At 39.4% G+C, this 16,253-nt stretch overlaps 1 protein-coding gene across 8 annotated transcripts in view; it reads right to left on the reverse strand.

The window, feature by feature from the left end:
* The window catches only part of Slc41a2 (solute carrier family 41 member 2), a 144,774-nt gene that overhangs the window by 62,657 nt on the left and 65,864 nt on the right, over positions 1–16,253 (reverse strand). For all 8 annotated transcript variants that reach the window (XR_006848514.2, XR_006848510.2, XR_009225440.1 and 5 more), the window contains exons 7-8: positions 14,593–14,740; positions 9,261–9,340 (exon numbers count right to left, since the gene is read on the reverse strand). Coding sequence is in view for 3 of the 8 variants with exons in the window: in XM_058574299.1 (XP_058430282.1) it covers positions 9,261–9,340; positions 14,593–14,740 (228 nt within the window). In the remaining 5 variants the exon portion in view is untranslated. The remainder of the gene's footprint in view (positions 1–9,260; positions 9,341–14,592; positions 14,741–16,253) is intronic.

Raw genomic sequence — 16,253 nt, forward strand, 5'->3', positions numbered from 1 at the left:
CTCGAACTTACCCCACCATTAGATGTGAGGCCCATCGCTGACCTCATCATGCAGTGCATGACTGCACTGGAGAGGAGGACTTCCATACAAGAAGAGTTAGAGAACAGTTCTAAGGGTGTCTGAATTAGGTGCCAAAAGCCAAAAGCTTTGATCACACCCGAGAGACTGAGGACAGCCAGATTCTGCCCAAGAGTGTCACCCACTGTGGATCCAAGTTACCTGCAAGCAAGGTAGTCTCTCCCCCAAACAACTGAGGTCAGACTGTCATGGGTTTGGTTTTCTAATTGGATTATCTGGCTATTGCTTGATGATGACTTCTTTCCTTGTCAATTTAGAAGGTGATTTTTAGGACCCAGCAATAGGTAACTTACTAAGGAGAAACCCAGCTCTAGCAACCTACAAATCTAACCAGGTGTCATGCTCAGGTGTCATGCTCAGAGACGTGGCTTGACTGATTTTGTTCAAAGCATATGACTTTGATGCTGCCTGTTACCGAGTGATGTTCTGCATTGTAACACGGCAGTCCAGTAACAGAAAAAAATATAAGTAGAGAAAGGGGAAAAGCAAGAGCTCTGATTGTCCTGTAGAGTGGATAGAGTGATCTCTTTCTGTGCCAATGCACCAAAAATAAGGCAATTTAAATGTTATATTTTTAAAACTGAAATTATAATGACTTATTTTAAACTAAATGTAGCTTCACAATTTCCTCAGCACATGTCATTTAGTAAATAAAAAACTCATTAAAATAAAATGCTTAAGATAATTTTAAAATGTGGTTCATCATGAAAATGTTGAAAAAGTGCATCCCACAGGGTTCTGAAAAATTTTCTAAAGGAAAATAAATGTGTTTTTAAAAAATCACACAGACTAGGTGGAACAAATAAGGCACATAAATGTGGAGCTGTTTCTGCAGATTTCTGACAGTGCTCACAGATTTGGGCTTACAAACTGCCCAAGACACTTACTAGGACCTCAGTGGTAGCTAACCTCTCTGGCGCCTCCATTTTCAAATCTGAAAATAAAGATAATTTATACCTACCTCATAAGGATGTTGAGAGAATTAAAATAATGCCACATCAAAGATGCTTGGCACATTTCTGGACCCAGCTAAGACTCCACAAATGTTGATAATAATAATAGCAAACAATTTATATAAATAGTATGTTTCTGACCTGCTGTTTTCCTAACTATAAGGACCTCACGCCTAACCTGAAGGAGTGCTCATTGGCCAGAGTATACCAAGGAAACGAGTTGCTTTTCAATTCACACATTATTTTGTTTAAAAAAGAGAGACAGAGAATAAATCACTTGGTGCCCATATTTTAAATAGCCATTTAAATTGCCTTCTGTTTACTCAGTGAATTTTCTACTAGAAGTCTGGGATGACTGTTGTTAAGTCTGGATTTCCTAAATCTGAGCTCACTTTCTAAAGTAAACAATTAGAACAGAACACTGAAAAACCGGCATGAATGGGTCCTCATCTGATGGAATACATAAACAAGGACCCTAACTCATTCCTCATTCACCAAGAGGGAACTCATAGGCCCTAGAAACTGAAGGAGGCAAAAGTATTTATACTACACAACACAAGCACTTTATCACAGAGTGTTGCTGGGGTAAATGAGGGAGAAACCAACTTAACAAAACAACCCAGTCTTGTCATCATCCCTGGGTTTCTGTTCACAGTCCCCGGAAGGAGGAGGAGTTAACGTTAAGAACCAGACTCATGTACAGCAAGTGACTGCCTTCAGAGACACTGTCCAACGCCAGAGAGTTTCCATAAAAACATATGAATCTCAGGTTCCTTTCATCTTGGCCTACTCTGGGGATTCTCCCAGGGGTGACGAGTCATTTGGTGACTTATCAGCTGTGGAATGCCGGGATGCCAATGCAGAAGCAGATGCTACAGGCCAGACTTCCCTTGGATTGAGTTGGAGACAAAGAGCTACTAATGATTACCTGGAACTCTCTTCAAAAAACCCACAAATTTGTTGGTAGAACTTTTTAAATTAAAACTGCTTTTATCATCTCTGTGTTACCAGGTAACGTTTATGGGAATAAGTGTAAATAAACCCTTGTAAACGATCAGTTGGTCACCTCCCTCTTCCTGTGTCCCCGAGGCCTCATGCTATAGTCCAGGAAATCAATGTTATGATGGCACCAAACTAAAAATAAAATGAACTGAGACTTCAGAAAGACACTAGCAAGACTTTTCCAGGTAAGATGAATAAAATTTTAAAGTAACAACATAATTAGTGAAGAGACTAATTAAAGGGTTAGGTAACCTCTTATGGCTTCATCATGATCTCTGTTTTATATTTTTAAACTACTGCAGAATTATTACCTTGGAATAGTTTCCTTTGATGTCAAAAAATGCTTTCTTGTTACCAAGATACACACCGTGTTTCTATTAGGAGTTTGTTATTAGCATTTCTTTTAAATTATTTAAATTCTTCAGAGACTAATTGCATTATTAAAGCTAGCAGAGAGCTTCTAAAGATAGTCTCACATAAATTAAAAACATTAGTAAAAAACAGCTTGTCAATATACTAAATAATTAGTGAGATGCTTCAGAATCCACAGGATCTAATTTTAGAGATCTTATGCTAGAATAAGCCCCACTGATAATGAAAACACAGGAAGAAATTATCAGCAGGTTCATCTAGGGACGGCTTTAAAATCCAAATTTATGTTTTTGTTAAATTTAGCAATATATGTTTCCAGTAAATGTTTAGCACTCACATCATGGAATATATTTCAAATTCTGTCAAGAATTCTCTTACACATTCTCAAAGGAACCCAAAATAAAAGTTCATCTTCTCAAAAAGTCAGTCCTCATAAGCGACCCCTGGACAGAGCTGGACCCTTCATGCCCCTCCACACCACAGCCCGCACACTTCTAAAAGCCCCCATCAAAGCCCCTGTGGGTCAACTGCTTTCAGATTCAAGAAATGCAAAGGGCTCAGAAATGCAAAGGGCTCGGCAGACATGTCGTCCACCTTTTCACATTTTTCAGAAGAAATACATAGAACCTCATCCTGGTGAAGACCCTTCTGCAGTGTGCTCTCCTCCCAAGTGCCCCACCTACGGCTTCCCTCCCCACACATCTGTTCACAGCTGGATACAGACTGGGTGGCCCCAGGGCTCAGTTGCTGCAAATCTGACCCTGTGTGCTTTCAGCATGGCCACACCTGGCTGTCCTCCTCACCTCACAGTGTCATCCAAGTAATATGATTTTCTATTTGTGCTGTGAAGTGAAAAGCCAGGAAACACGGTCCTAGAGAAATGAATCTCTCTACTCTTTTGGGACAATGGATACCATCACTCATAGATCCCTTCGGCTCAGTCTGTCTTCTTTACTCTCTCTAGGTTTCCACCTGTCCATCTACAGGACTCCTTTTCTTGCCTTGAATTAAGGTGCATCTGTCTTCCCATTTCACAGACCTGCCCCCCCCCCCTTGCTCTGCATCTGTCACACGCACTGCCCGCCCTTCTCTCTTGCTCCTTGGCAGAAACACAAATACAGTGACATCGTACTCAGCTCTCCCATCTTAGGAAAAGGTCCTCATTTGGTCTTCTAGATCCTCATTCAGACTTCTAATTCCCTTATTTTCATTGCCAACCACTTAGTTAGGACTATAAAAGTGCTTCTTCCAAAATTCTAATTGTTTTATACTAAATATTTATGTAGATATGTAGGCTATAAAGAATCATGCTACAAAACACCCCGCACCACCACCCCATGAGAAAATGAATTCAGCACCTTGATGTTGACATACCCCGTGTGTCCCCCTTGCAGGAATCATCCTTGATTGTTTTTCATTCTCTAGCTTTTCTCACACGACTACCACATCACGTGCACGCCCCTCAGCAAGGCATAGTTAGTTTTACATGCTTCTGAACTTTATGTAAATGGAATAATTTATCATATATTAAGTTCATAGGATTCATCCTTGCTCTTGGGTGAGGTGTAATTCATTCACTTTTATTGTTAATAGTATTCTATTGTAAGACTACACCCGCATTTATTTAGCCTGCTATTCAACTAAACTGAGCTCTCAAATGACTTCCTAATGATTGAACAAATGGTCCCCCTGGAGTCATCCTTCTGGGCTACATTACAGCTGTCTTCCTCCCAACAATGAGTTCTAGCTCAACTCTTTCATCGTCTGCCTATGAAATACTTATTCCTTGTTCTTAAACTTTTTAAAAAAAATCTGTTAAGTCCTATTGTCCCAGATGTGCGACACCTATAAAAATGTAAATTGAGCAACAAATACACAACTTATGGAAACTTTGAAAAATAAATATTATGTTTCTAGAGTGCTACTCTTTTGAGAAAAGTAATAGTTGAATGATTAGAGGGTTTGAGATATATATTTACATATTTAAGATGCAAAGGATATATAAGTTCTAGAATATGATTTCCAATCTATTTTAATGCATCTGGGTCAGTTTTCTTGAAATAGTCATAGAACTGAAACTTGGGACTTAATGGACTAAAAAAGCTCCTATCTAAATATTTACTCCTATCTCCAGAGCTTAAGGAACAGACCAACTAGGAGGAAATGCTAAGCAACCAGTATTAAACTAATTTTTCTAGTTAAACAGGAGAAATTAAGTAATAAGAGTCACTATCATTGCTAATTTTTCATTCAAGCTGGAGGAAGCATCTTTCTATTTCTGCTTCTTTGATTGCACCTCATCACTTCCCACTAAAATATATGAAAATTTTTGTTTCTGTTCTAAGTTGTGTTATTTAACAAGAAAATTTCCCGATTCAGTGACATAAGAGTCTGTAGCAAGACTAAGCATACTCCTTAACTTATGCATTTACTCCTCCAACAATTACCAAACCTCAACATGGTAGGCATTATGCAGAGAGTTATACAAAAAGAAAATTATCATTCAAAATAAATACATAATGTTGGGGCTGGGGATGTGGCTCAAGCGGTAGCGTGCTCGCCTGGCATGCGTGCAGCCTGGGTTCGATCTTCAGCACCACATACAAACAAAGATGTTGTGCCCGCCGAAAACTAAAAAATAAATATTAAAAAAATTCTCTCTCTCTCTCTCTCTCTCTGTCTCTCATTCTCTCTTTAAAAAAAAATAAAAATAAATAAATACATAATGCAATAAAATTGCTAAAAGCATACTGTGGAAGCGAAGAAAAGAGAGAGCTACTAATGATAAGTATCTAGTTTGCAGAAGATGTGACATTTTAATTGCATCTGGATAAATGAGCAGAACTTCCCAGGGGAGAATAAGATCAGGAAGTACACAGGCCTGGCACCCAGGGACAACAGGCTGTGTTCAGTTCATCAAGGAGATGCAAGTTTTGCGGTGTGTGGTGTGGCAGGGAAGGGAGCCGGGAGGCTGAGTCAGGGCACATTGGCCCAGTATGTTGTGACACTGAGTACTTTATCCTCTAGGAAATAGAAAACTATCTGTGCTCTGAATAAGGGCCAAAAGCAGGTTTTGGGGGAAGGTAACTTACAGCAGACGCGGACAACAGGTTAAACTGGGCAAGAGAGAAGGAGCAGGGAGGCACTGTGCAGATGCACCCAGGAAAGACACTGAACAAAAGGACGACAGACAGAACATGGAGACTCATTCAGAAGGTATTTCAAGAGCCCATAAAAGCAGAGTATGGAGGAGGAGCGTGTGGCATTTTGCTTGGGATACAGGGAGATGGAAATACCAGAAGCAGAGAGGAAGAGTGGGTGTAGGGGAGAGGGGGAGTTCACTAAGGAGCTATAACGGTCTTTCATATGAAAGCATCTAATTTAAAGTGTGAGTCTGGAAGTGAACATGTTTCAGGGCTAGAGATAAAGTACTAAAGCCACATGACAAAGACACGGTCCTCAAACTTTTATATGTTATCAGAATCGGCTGAGAGGTTCTACCTCAGAGCTCCCTCATCAGGCTTGAGAATCTGCCCTTCTTAGATCCCAGGGGCCACACTTTGAAAATCTCTGGTCTAGACAAAATCACTCACAAAAACGGTGAAGAGAGCCAGGTGCAGTAGCAAAACGCTGTCTCAAAATAAAAATAAAAAGGGCTGAGAGTTTAAGTGCCCCTGGGGTCAATCCCTGGTGCAAAAAAAAAAAAAAAGGTGAAGATAGAATAGAGGATGATTCAGAGAAAAGAGTCTTAAAGGCTCAGCCGTAGAGCGTTCGCCCTGCACATGTGGGGCCCTGAGTTTGATCCTCAGCACCATGTAAAAATAAATTAATTAAGGTATTATGTCCAACTACAACTAAAAAATAAATATTTTTTTAAAAAGAGGCAGGTAGAAAGCGGAAACCAGTGAAAGGAAATAAAAGGGACTTCTCCGAGAATGGCAGGGGCATGGGGAGCCACCTGATCACACGCACAGGCAAAGGGAAAAGATGGACAGAGGAAGGCAGGGGAGAGTACAATAACGGGTGGAGGGCGGGTCCCACGGAGCTGTAGTGGCACAGGTGCACCTGTCACTCTTGGACAGAGCCAGCCCCTCCTCCGAGACTGGCCAAAGAGGGTTAACAGACAGTGGTAAAGGCAAGAGCAGAGGTGGAGAGAAAGGAAAGACCAGCGCCGACAGCCTCTCTCCTCCGCAGACTGCCCTCCAGAAACACGGAAGGCACTGGCCCAGCAAATGGAAGGTCCCCGGTGCCGATGGATGTGCACAGGAGAGAGAAGTGCGGCACATGTCAGCCTCACGAGAATACAGAAGATAGCACCTTCTCCTTTATCTTCTTAAAAAACTCTTAAAAGCACAATCACAATGTATTACAGGATTTATAACAACGTAGAATGTATGCCAAAAAGAACACAAGAAAGAGTGGCGATTCACGTGTCCTGACCGAGGTCTCTTCTCTGAAATGTAAAGTAGTATATTTCTGTTTGAACAGATAAAATACGGCAGGCCATCAGCCATAGGTCAGTGGTTCCCAAAGTGGCCTGTAGGAAAGCTGGATCCAGAAATTCTAATCCCGAGCTGGCAGAAGTACCCAAAGCAGAGATTTACAAAAATGATATTTTAAAATAAAGACTATAAGAATCCTGTAGTAGAAAAATCTGTTTAACCTAATGTTTACCAAACTGACCACAGAACTCCCTTTCCAAGTTATACTCACAGAAACTAGTGTTACCACAAAATGTACTTGGAAAACGCTAATAATTAGAGAGATGCTGGTAAGTCTCGGGAGATATTCTAATCACAGTATCAATTCAGATAAAGTTTAAACAATGTATTTGTATACCTGAGAAAAGAATTAATAGCTGTACAATTTCAGGGGTGGAGGGCCGGGGAAACACAGGTTTAGGGACCAAGCAGCTCTGGGTTTAAACCCTGACTCACCACTTACTGGATACGAGGCATCGGGCAATTTACTTCTTGTGAAGATTAAATGATAATGTAGTATCCATAAAAGAGCTGTGAGTTCCTGGGGCTCACTAAATAGCAAACGATGAAAAAAGAGCAGGAGGAGGAGAACAACACAGGGGTCCCTTAAATAGTCCACCTCAGCAAATTTAAAAGGAAATTCAATTCTCCAAAGCTCCAGCTTACTTGAGGAATTGGGAGGAAATCTTCTCTGCAGATATTTTTTTAATATTTACTTTTTAGTTGTAGTTGACACAATACCTTTATTTTATTTATTTATTTTTATGTGGTGCTGAGGATCCAACCCGGGCCTCACATGTGTGAGACAAGTGCTCTGCCACTGAGCCACACCCCAGCTCTCTATGAAGATTTTTTATGAGTGGAATTTAATGTCAGAAGAACTCAGTGTGACACTCAACTAAGAGGTTTCCTCACTGAGACACAAAATGGATTTTATCACCATGATATGTATCATGGCCAGACTTCCAAAGACAGCCCTTCCTGACATTCCAGAGAGGTCTCTTAGGTAAAAGTGAAATAATGGAAATACTAATTAAAGCCTGTGAATAAAGGCCTTGTGGCCATTTAAGTTAAATTTCTCACTGAAATGTTGTTCAATTTGGCTCTAACAATCATTATTGGAAAATATTTATGCTAATGAATTTTCCAATTAATATTCACTGAAGAGAATTTTAATAGACAGAAATTGGGAGTCACTCCAGGCAGTGGAAATCAGACAGCCTTTACAGGAACAATACATGAATCTAGTCATAATGATAACAGAAGAAGTTGTGTGTGTCCTTTGGGAAGAAACACCGAGTCCAAGAGCAGAAGAAGGGTCTGGACGCTGGCCAGGCCAGGCGAAGTCGATCGTGACTTGAAACACAGGAGAAAACCACTGCTAAGCTCATCTCATGACTGATGTAATAAAAACAAAGTTTAAGGAAGATCAGTCTTTTAGTGACATTTAATTTGCAGGGTACAGGGAGTGAGTCAGGAAGGCTACTCATCACTCTAGTGGATGGCTTCAGGGAGACCTTACCTACAGTGGGGAGAGGCGCTTGTTATGTAAATAAACCAACGGATGAAGAAGTCTTGTTAAGGGGCCAATAAACAATGCCTGGCCATTTCCTGGTCAGAGAGAAGAGCCAGCTTGATGCTTTTAAGGATGCGGGTGTGGGACACTATAAGGCAGACAAAGATTAGTATGATCAGTAGAAACTTGATTAGACTTTTGGAGAACTTGCCTTTGTATGACATTTTATTTTACATAAATATAGAAAAGTAATTTATATTGAATGTGTAATATATCCTGTGATGTGTTATTCCTCAGGTAGAATTACTTTTTAAATTATATTGGTCTAGGCTACCATTAAAATCCAATTTAATGACAGCCATCCCCAAAGCCAGTAGGATTGGATTAAAATGATCTTATTAAGTGCAATTCATTAAAAAAGTCTCTGTAATGTAAGTATTATATTCCTGTTTCACAGATAAGAAAAAACACAAGGTAGATTTTAAAGGGATCAGCAAAGGAGTGACAGATTTTAATGAACTGAACTGACTCAGGCAATAGTTAAACCTTGCTAATTCTAATCCACCCAGGCCCACTGGCAAAAGCAGCAACAAAATAACATGTTAGCAAACAGGCCCAAGGCCATACTAGACTTCAAGTCAGGGACGCCTAGCAAACCTATATCTCAATTAAAAAACAGTTCATCCTAAAAATGTGTCCTACATTCTGAGACTAGGGAAGGTAATTTCCCTTCTGAATAACAACTTGGAGTTGGTGGAAAGAATGGGACGATAGATCTCCTAAAATGTGAGACTCCTTTAGCACCTAAGAATATATAAAGATTTGATATCATCACAAAACAGCACATATAATTCTTACCATTAATAACTGGAGTGTAAACAACAATCCCAACCAAGTTTGGGTCAGATACAGTTGTGTCCAGAATAAGGCCCCCAATGCTGAAAGAAATAAAATCACATAATTTATGAAAGAGGAAGAAAAAGGAACTTGAAGTTGTTCTGTACCTACAGACACTTTGTAGTATAAAATGCTTACATACATTAAAAACAGAATAAAAATATTCAAAATATAAATCAATATCAATAGTAAAAAGTTGGAATTGTGTACTGTGGGCACATACGAACATGTAACAACAATTCCTGTCAGTACGTACAACTCTTAGGCACCAATTTTTAAAAGTGGGGAAAAACGGTAAAAAGTTGGAAATAAAACATGGCATAAGCTATAGCCCCAAATTTCAGGACTCTGATCTCCATATAAATCACTTGTTGAAAGAATAAGTACATGCTTTAAATTAAGAAATTATTAACCATGTCCTTTTCTAGGGAGTGAGACTAACAGTGGACTAATAGCATTTTATATCCTTCCATGCTTATTAATATTTGAAATCACCTACCACTCTCTGAATAGAATAATTTTTTAAAATATCTATTTGAGCCAGGTGCAGCTGTGTACTCCTGTAATTCTAGCTTCTGGGGAAGCTCAGGCAGGAGGAGCACAGATTCAAGGTAATCTATGTAACTTAGTGAAACCTGCTCTTTAAAAAAAAAAAAGTATCTTTTCACATTTGAAGTAAGCAGTTTAAAGGGATGATTTTTATTGTGCTGAAAACAGATATGCCTGAGACGTGTCTTATCATCAGTAAATTAAAATAATAAGTTGTAACCATAGAAAGAACTGATCCCAAGAAGTCTAAAAAAAAAACCAAAGTTATTTTTAATATAATAAAGCAATGAGCCAGACACTCAATGTCTCAATAGGACTTGGAGGCCAAGGCCACCCTTAATGGGTCAACTTCAGTCTGTTGGCCTATGTGCTATAAAGCATCGCCAGTCCCACGGCACTCTATTGCCTAGCATGCCAAAAAAAATCAGACCAAATGTCTTACCACTACCTGATGGTTAACATTAGGAAACGATCATTTCCTTATTATTTTAATTCTTTTGAAAAATAAATTAATTTTGGCTTGATATGCTTAAACTGTGGAGGTTCCATTAGAAAGGGATACCAGAGGGTCTAAAAATAGTCCTTAGAAATATTTAGTATGTTAAGCCCATAGAGTATGTGTGTGTGTGTGTGTGTTATACACAAACACATACTACATATTCATACACATACTATATATAGCATATATATATGTATATGTACTCTATGTATATATAACATACATTATATAGTTGGTACTATGTGTGTATTTATGTAACTACTTATAAGTCAAAGAATAAATCTCCCTGTCAAAATGCAAAGCTCATAATGTAAATATGACATGAACATTTGTAAATAGTTTTGCTACCCAGGTAATGAAACTTACTAAAAAAATTTTAGAAAATACAAACAAAAAGAAAATAAAAACCAATCTTAGATATATCATTCAGAGTTATACTGTTAGCATGTTGGTATATAGCTTTGCATATATTTTTATTTATATATTTATTATTTAATTATTTATTTAAATTGACAAGTAAAAATTGCATGTATTTATGCTGTACAAAATGATGTTTTAAATATGTATGCATTGTGGAATGGCTGAGTCAAAGTCAATTAACATGGCAAAATGTCACATAACAATCACATACTTTGAAAAATACAATACATTCTTATCAACTCTGGCCACCATGCTATACAGTAGACCTAACAAAAAAATATGAATATTTGCACCCAAATCTCCCCAACCCCACCCCAAACATTTTAATGTATATTTTTAAAAATAAAAATTAGATCAAATTGTGAAAGTTTTGTTTCTGTTAAATTTTATTTTTATCAAACAAAGGTACATTATTGGAAAACTAAAAGGACCACAAAGCTTTATAATAAAATCATAGCCCAGATCCTTTCCTCTACTGGGAGTTCTTTTTAACTTCTTTAGCCGTTTCTCCTGGCATTTAATTCGGTTTCTAAATAACATGCTCCAGCTTGTATTTCTCATTTTTAATTCTAGACATTTCTCTAATGACTTCCTGCTCTGGCAGATGAGGATTTAGCCTCTTATAATCTCTCCCTACTTTGGAGCTTTCACAAATCCCTTCCTCCTTCATCCTGCCGATGTGGCTATGTTATAATTTGGGTGAAGTATTTAGGGTCGATTTTATTATAACAATGGAATCATTATTCATAGCCTAGTGTACAAAACATCCTCACATGTACTTTTGCTTTGCCTGATGTATTACTAATTCAGCCTCAAATGTGCAGCAAAGTCAATGAAATACCTCTAAATACATCAACATGTCAGGCATCCAATCAATTCCATGATTCTCAATTCTTAGAGACATCTCCTCTCATGCCCACTCCCCTCCTGACAACTGCATGGGCCACCAGATCTCAGGCACAGCTGCTGCCAGGGTGGGCCTTCACGTGCCTCTTGTTCTATTACCACCACCAAGTTCCAAAATTTCACTGGAAAAAGCAATCTACATTACAGAAAAAGGAACCACACAGTGTCACAGAATGGAACTCCTTGTTCTTTGTTCTTTCTTGATTTATTTCCTCACGTTGATAGATGACTCTGTTTATCAGCTTAAACAGAAAGGGCATATGGGAACTAAATTCTATGAGATCCTGCCTGTCCGGAATTTTCTTTTTATTTTTTTAATTTTTATTTGTTCGTGTAGCTCTGTGGACATTCTCTTATTTGATACTGTGACTGTTTTATGTCCAAAATAATTAACCCTTGGAATTTTGAAGAAATCATTTCTGGCATTGCTATTAGATGTCATATTGATACTGAGAAACTAATGTGATTCTATTTTTAAAAATGAATAACAGCAGCTTCTACCTCAAGGCCTGTCCTAAGGAAGGGGGTGTGACCTTGTCCTTGGAAAAACCCACAGAGGACTCCTAAGTACATACCCACCCTGCTGAGTTGTTTGTCTGTAAATAATAGGAGCGTCTGGGGCGCCAGATATCCCTGACTCAGTTAGGCTAGGTGAGGGCCCACAGCAACCCCCTAGCAACCTCCAATCAGCATAAGACAGGGAAAATACCTGGGGATGCCAGATGACCCCCAAGTAGTTTATGGTGGTTGATAACATGTTGGGAAACCATGTAGTTCAGCAAGTACACCCCTCGTGGCCTAAACCAATCAGTTCAAATGAATCCCCCTCTTGTACTAGCCAATCACCCCTACCCAACTTGTTCCTGCCGGTGAATGTGCTAATCAATGTTAAGAGTCGTTGTTTGATTTTCCCGCTGTGTGATTTTGTGACGCATAGAGTATCCCCCCAAACCTATAAAATCTCCCTGAACAAAGGATAGGGACTCACTCCCTGGGACTGCTGCGTTGGAAACGGTTGTGAGTCCAGGCTGGAGCTTGCAATAAAGACTCTTGTGTGATTGCATCAGATTCCGCTCCTGGAGGTCTACTGGGGTCCCACGAATCTGGCATAACAATACCCAGACCTTTATGTGTAACTTCCTTTTTCTGGAACTTGTGATTTATGACGACATGCACACTAGATGGCCCTTTCAATTTGGAAACCAGGTTCCAGGTAATTTTCTCTCCTTATCATTTGCCTCCTATTGTCCACCTCTTTGCTCTCTACTGTCCAGGAGAGTTCATCTGCTTCTGGAGGCAGGAGTGCTTCCTGCCTCTTTTTTTTTCCCCCTAATAGTCGGTTCTGACATTCTGGATGTCACAGCATGTCTTAGTCTGAGGACACGATGATGGTTTTTTGATGAGCTCTTGCCCTTCTTTGAGTACCTATGTTAGTCGGTTTTGCATACTGGAGGCCTTCACCACATGCCTGGCCATGCTTCCTGCCTGCTGCTCCCTCAGGGCCCCGCACAGTGTTCGTGTAGCTCTGGAGACATGGGCAGTCTATCACCATGTGGCCTTGCAGCCCTTCCACCACAGGGACAATAAGGGTCAGTATCTGCAGGTATTTTCTTTTGTGCTGATAAGTTTCCTCAGAAATAATTAACTTTTTTTCTTTGGGCCTGGAGGCATAGCCTCATCACCAGGATTTTATGAACAGAGAAAAGGAAGTGGGTGACTCTCTCCAGTCCCCGTGGACCTTCCCCTCCTCTTCCTCTCTTCCAGACAGTGCTTGATCCACTCCTCACCTGCGCAGGCGTCCTGGCACCTGGAGCCTCTCTGATGTAGCCTCTCCAGGGTTCCTTCTGCCAAGGGGGAGGCGGCATTCAGCCTGGGGTCTAACTGTTCCTTACGCTTTCCCCCGACCTTCACTCCAGCTTTCAGGAGAACCGATGCCTCTATGTCCTCCGCCTCCCTGGGTTTCTGAGAGTCCCACCAGTTTGCTCCTAAAAGATGCCTACTTCCAGCTGTTTCCTTTCGGCCTGTTTGTTACCCACGATTGCTCTGATTTCTATCTTTCAATGTTTGGAGAATCTCACCTGCTACCCTCTCTGAGTTCCCCTTTGTCTCCATGGTCTCACAGCATTTTTGTTTTTCGTCATCTTAGTAGTTTCAGGGAAGAAAAAGACAAATGTGTCTTAATTTACCATGTTTATAGGAAATCCATACTCTTTTCTAAGTTACTCTCTAGTATTTCTATAATGTTCTTTTTAATGGCTAATATTCTATTTTATGACTATACTACAGTTTATTTAATCGATATCTGGATGCTAGAATTTAAAGTTGTTAAATTTTTTCTTATTAAAAACTCCACTGTGATGAGAATGTTTGCAATTATATCTTTTGCATATATCTTCAATTATATTTTTAAGTCTGTCAGAATCCTGGATGAGTCAAATGGCATGTACATTTCCAAGGCTTTCTGACACTTACAACTTACTATTCAAAGTAAGTAATGTCTTGGGCTGGGGCTGGGGCTGGGGCTCAGCCATAGTGCACTTGCCTGGCATGTGTGAGGCACTGGATTTGAGTCTCAGCACCACATATAAATAAAGAAATAAATAGATAAAGGTCATCAGAAACTTAAAAATATATATTTAAAAAAATAAGTAATGTATTTGTTGGGTTAAATACAAACATACACACACACACACACACACACACACAATTTTATTTATCCATCCAGTAAGGCTCTTGTTGAAGAGAAGTTTGAAATTCATGGCCGATAGTTTCAGCACATCTACTGATTTCAATAACTTCTGTAACTTCCCTTATTACCTGAGAGAATTATGAAATGGCTATATAAAATGATTAATCCAAGAAATAAAAACAGGCCATTTTGAAATATGCACACACATACACACACACTTTAGCACTAACCTACTTATCACCATCGCCGTGATGACGGGCTCCCAGCCTGAGTGGAGAACTGTCCTCGTAGCTGGATGTTTGGCAGCTATTATAATCCAGATAGGAGTTAGGGCCAAGAAAAAGGCACCAACTAGTGGAGAAACGTAGTAATAGGTCTCTAAAATTAAGAAAAAAGAGACATTTCAATTTGTCTTCTCTCTCAGTAGCAAATACAAATTATCGAGAGTATGAGTTTACTAGAAGAAGCGACGCAAGCAAACATATCGACATGCCTTACATGTTCTATAAAATTGCAAAAAAATAGAACTGTAGGCAAAATTTAAAAATTTAATTATGTAACAGAAAACTAACACTTCAATTCACAAATGTTTATCACAAAACAGCTGTGTGACATACATGAGAACAGCAATAATACATCTAAGGATTTCAAGAACAACAATAAAAGATTAACGTTCAGCAGATTACCAAGACTTTGTTACCCTTGTCTGTGAAGAATCTCACTTGATCACAATTATTCATTCCCTCTCCATCCTTGGACTTATCTACATATAGAGAAAACCTCTCTACTTCATTGACTTTGGATCTGGCCATTTGTCCTGTTTGGTGCTCATGATTTATGCCATCTCTAAACAAAATTTTAAATGTGCTTTCTTAAATGTCTAAAATATGCGTGTGCACTGTTCTCAGGCACTTGACAACGGACCTTACCAGACCAGGATCCCTGAGGGAAGGGGAAGACAAGAGATGAGCACTCCAAGAACCCCAACACATACAGACCACAGCACCGGGGGGGGGGGGGGAGAACTCTGGCAGAGCGCTGCTAAAGCAGCAGGAATGGACAAGGCAGAATCCACAGAAGAGGCAGCTGTCAGAGCAAGCTTGAGACCCAAGCGGTGAGCCATGTACACTCGGGGTGAGCGCCAAGGCTGGCCAAGAACCACCAGGCAATTGTAAACTGAAGATTTCCCAGAGTTCACAAAGGTCTGGAAGTCATTCAAGATCTAACCCCCAAGAGAGGAGAGGTCTCTTTGAACACTGAGAGCTTTCAGCAGAGACCTGAAAAAGGTCACATCCTTCTAGTAGGACTAGCCCTAGAATAAAGTCTGCTATGGACCTGCCTCAAAGTAACTTTAAATCAGGCTTAGCAAGCTTCAGCTAGTTCACAAATGGCTGCACATGAGAATCAAGTCCAACATTCCACATGCAGAAAACCATCAGACACCCAAGAACATGGTACCCATCGTGTCCAGCAACCAACCAAGAATCAGGTAGAATATCTGATTCCACTGGAACTCTGAAACTTTCTACATAGAAAGTTCACTTTATCTTACAGAAGTTTTCAAGTACTTAACCTATAAATCCAATAAACTAAATGTATAGATATGGTGACTTAAGTTTTTGTAAATATTCATATAATGTAAACAAATTTGGTAAGAAATCTATTTAAAAACTACAATAAGTCAATTACTTAATTATAAATTTTGAAATGGAATTAGGAGACTGACATATTGCTCTAGTAGGCTGTTGTAAGTATATAAAATAAATACGTGCTGCCTCTTTAGCATAAAATTAGTAATTCCATGAGTTTGACTTGCAAATATTTTTATATTTAAATTTAAATCTCCCCATGGTTGGAAGTTGCATATCCTTTATTTAAACACTTAGATATC

Source organism: Marmota monax, unplaced genomic scaffold, assembly GCF_021218885.2.
Source record: "Marmota monax isolate L192 unplaced genomic scaffold, Marmota_monax_Labrador192_F-V1.1 WCK01_AAM20220418_F8-fsc00051, whole genome shotgun sequence".
NCBI classification, from domain to species: Eukaryota; Metazoa; Chordata; class Mammalia; order Rodentia; family Sciuridae; genus Marmota; species Marmota monax.